At 40.3% G+C, this 2,479-nt stretch overlaps 1 protein-coding gene across 2 annotated transcripts in view; it reads left to right on the forward strand.

The window, feature by feature from the left end:
- The window catches only part of SEC61A2 (SEC61 translocon subunit alpha 2), a 34,533-nt gene extending 32,125 nt beyond the window's left edge, over positions 1-2,408 (forward strand). For both annotated transcript variants that reach the window (XM_068560196.1, XM_068560205.1), the window contains exon 12: positions 1,345-2,408. In XM_068560196.1, the coding sequence (XP_068416297.1) occupies positions 1,345-1,531 (187 nt within the window). In that variant the 3' untranslated portion in view covers positions 1,532-2,408. The remainder of the gene's footprint in view (positions 1-1,344) is intronic.
- The last annotated feature ends 71 nt before the right edge of the window (positions 2,409-2,479 follow it).

A 2,479-nucleotide genomic window follows, 5' to 3' on the forward strand; every position in this document is an offset into this window, starting at 1 on the left:
GGACGTATGTTTTCACTTCTCTCAGAGTGGAACTATTGGGTTGGGTAGTAACTGTGTTGAACGTGTTGAGGAACTGCCAGCCCTTCTCAGGAGCAGCCGCCCCGTTCTGCATCCAGGCGCGGTGTCTGGAGCTGCTGCACGTCCTCACCAGCACTAGTTCTTGTTTTGATTTTAGCCACCTAGTTGCTATGAAGTGGTATCTCATTGTGGTTTTTCCCTCTTCATTGTGGTTTTGATTTGCTTCTCCCTGATGAGTAATGATGTTAAGCATCTTTTCATGTGTTAATTAGCCATTCGAATATGTTCTTTGGAGAAATGTCTCTTTTGCTCATTTAAAATTTCTAATTGGGTTGTCTTTTTGTTACTGTTTATAAGGTTAAAAAAAATATTTTCGATGTATCTCGTCAGGTAAATGATTTGCAAATATTTTGTCCCATTCTGTGGGTTGTCTTTTCACTTTCTTGATGGTGTCCTTTGATGCACAAGTTTTTAATTTTGATGTTCAGTTTTTCTATTTCTCCTTTGGTTTCTTTGTGCTGCTTTTGGTGTTGTATCTAAGAAGCCAGGGTCACAAAGATTAATCCTCTTATGTTTAGGTCTGTGACCACTCTGAGCTCATTTTTGTTTCATGTGAGATAGGGGTCCAGATTCCTTCTTTTCCATGTGGATAGCCAAGTGTTCCAGAACGATTTGTTGAAAAGGCATTGGTATTTTAAAGTTTTTATTTACAACATGGAATAGATTGCAGAGTGGTATAATGAACCTCTGCGTCCAACTGTATCCAGCTTTAGTCGTTACCCTTCTCCCATTCTTGTTTCATCTACTGTCTTCCCCATCCATGGTCCCTCACCCCCATCTTTTTTTCCCCTCCGGAGTATTTTAAATACAATCCCATTATTTTTAACAGTTCTCCAGGTGATACTAACACGTGGCCAAGGTTGAATTACTGTTGAATAGGGTCATCCAAATCTTGTCACATAAATTTGATACTTAGAAAGCATTTTGATATTTACTCTTCATCTACAAGAGGGAGCTAAAGGTTACCCACTTACAAACAATATTAAACATTCCAATACTTAAATCACAGTTGAGGTATCTCCTCTTCTGCTGTAAAAATCATGTATTGCCTTTCTTGGCTATTAACTGGTTTCTTGAAATCAGGGAGTCAGATCACTCCTTTCATCATTTTCATCAACACATACCTGTGCACAGCCCTGGACGAACCGTCAGTACTGCGGACAGTTCCCTGGCACGTTAGTTTAATTTTCTTCCGCCTGTTACTGCTGCCCCCTGCTGCCCCTTCCCGTGGGCCTCCCCTGCCTGACTCGGGGTTTTGTCTTCCAGGTACATCCCCACGGCGGCTGCGTTTGGGGGCTTGTGCATCGGCGCCCTGTCGGTGTTGGCCGACTTCCTCGGGGCCATTGGCTCGGGCACTGGAATTCTGCTTGCAGTCACCATTATTTATCAGTATTTTGAAATATTTGTTAAGGAACAGGCTGAAGTTGGCGGGATGGGTGCTTTGTTTTTCTAAATGTTCCAGTATTTCTTTTTGTGTGTGTGAAAGGGAAAATATTTTGACTCATTGTTTTTGTCAGATAATGCTGGCTCCCCTTTTCTTCTCTCACAGTTTGTTTTCAAGTGTTGACCATCTCATTCCTGAAATGGGCACGGAGCTAAGCCTGTGTGCAGCATTAGTACCAGCTGCCTTAACACTAAAGTTTACATTATTCATTAAAAAACCTACATGCAGTGTTGCCTGTGATGCTGGAAACCAATGTACCCGCCTTGCCATGTTTGGTTGTGACGGTGACGTGGATCAGTCTTGCACACAACATTCAAGACACTCAGTATTCCCCCCACTTGTTTAAAAATAAATGTAGTTCAAATTGCCACTTTCCAGTATTTTTGAGCTTATTTAATGAGTTCTGGATCATTTATATCTAATCTATATTTTAGACATAATTACTTTTTATACTTTTTTATCTCATAGTATCCACATTCCCACCCTCCCCCGTTTTATTTGTTCCCCCTCAAAGCAGCCACTTAGCCCAGATAAGCAGAATCAAGCTTTCAGAGTCAAATCTGGCACCAGAAACAACTGCTTATAATTACTCTGCCTGTTTGTTTTCCATTCCCCTTTCCTCCCAGGGACAGCACAGTTGGTGCTGTTTTACCGTGTTGGCTATGCCTTCGAATTCCAACACGTCACTTGAGAATACTCTTCAAGATACTATGCCCCAATTTTTTTTTTTTTTAAATCCCTAAAGCAAAGATCTAATTCTCAAGCAATGTCTGTAGTTCAGTGGGGGTGAACAATGAATAATTCATGCTAGGAATCTGTATGTTGTTGTACTTTATAGCAGCAACATGAGTGTAAACAGTAGACAATAAAATTTTATTTAATAAAACTTTTGGTTGTGTTGGAAAAATAAAATCTGGTATTAAATGATTTCTAAGATTATATAGGTTCATTATATTC

This window comes from Eschrichtius robustus, chromosome 1 (assembly GCF_028021215.1).
Source record: "Eschrichtius robustus isolate mEscRob2 chromosome 1, mEscRob2.pri, whole genome shotgun sequence".
NCBI lineage: Eukaryota > Metazoa > Chordata > Mammalia > Artiodactyla > Eschrichtiidae > Eschrichtius > Eschrichtius robustus.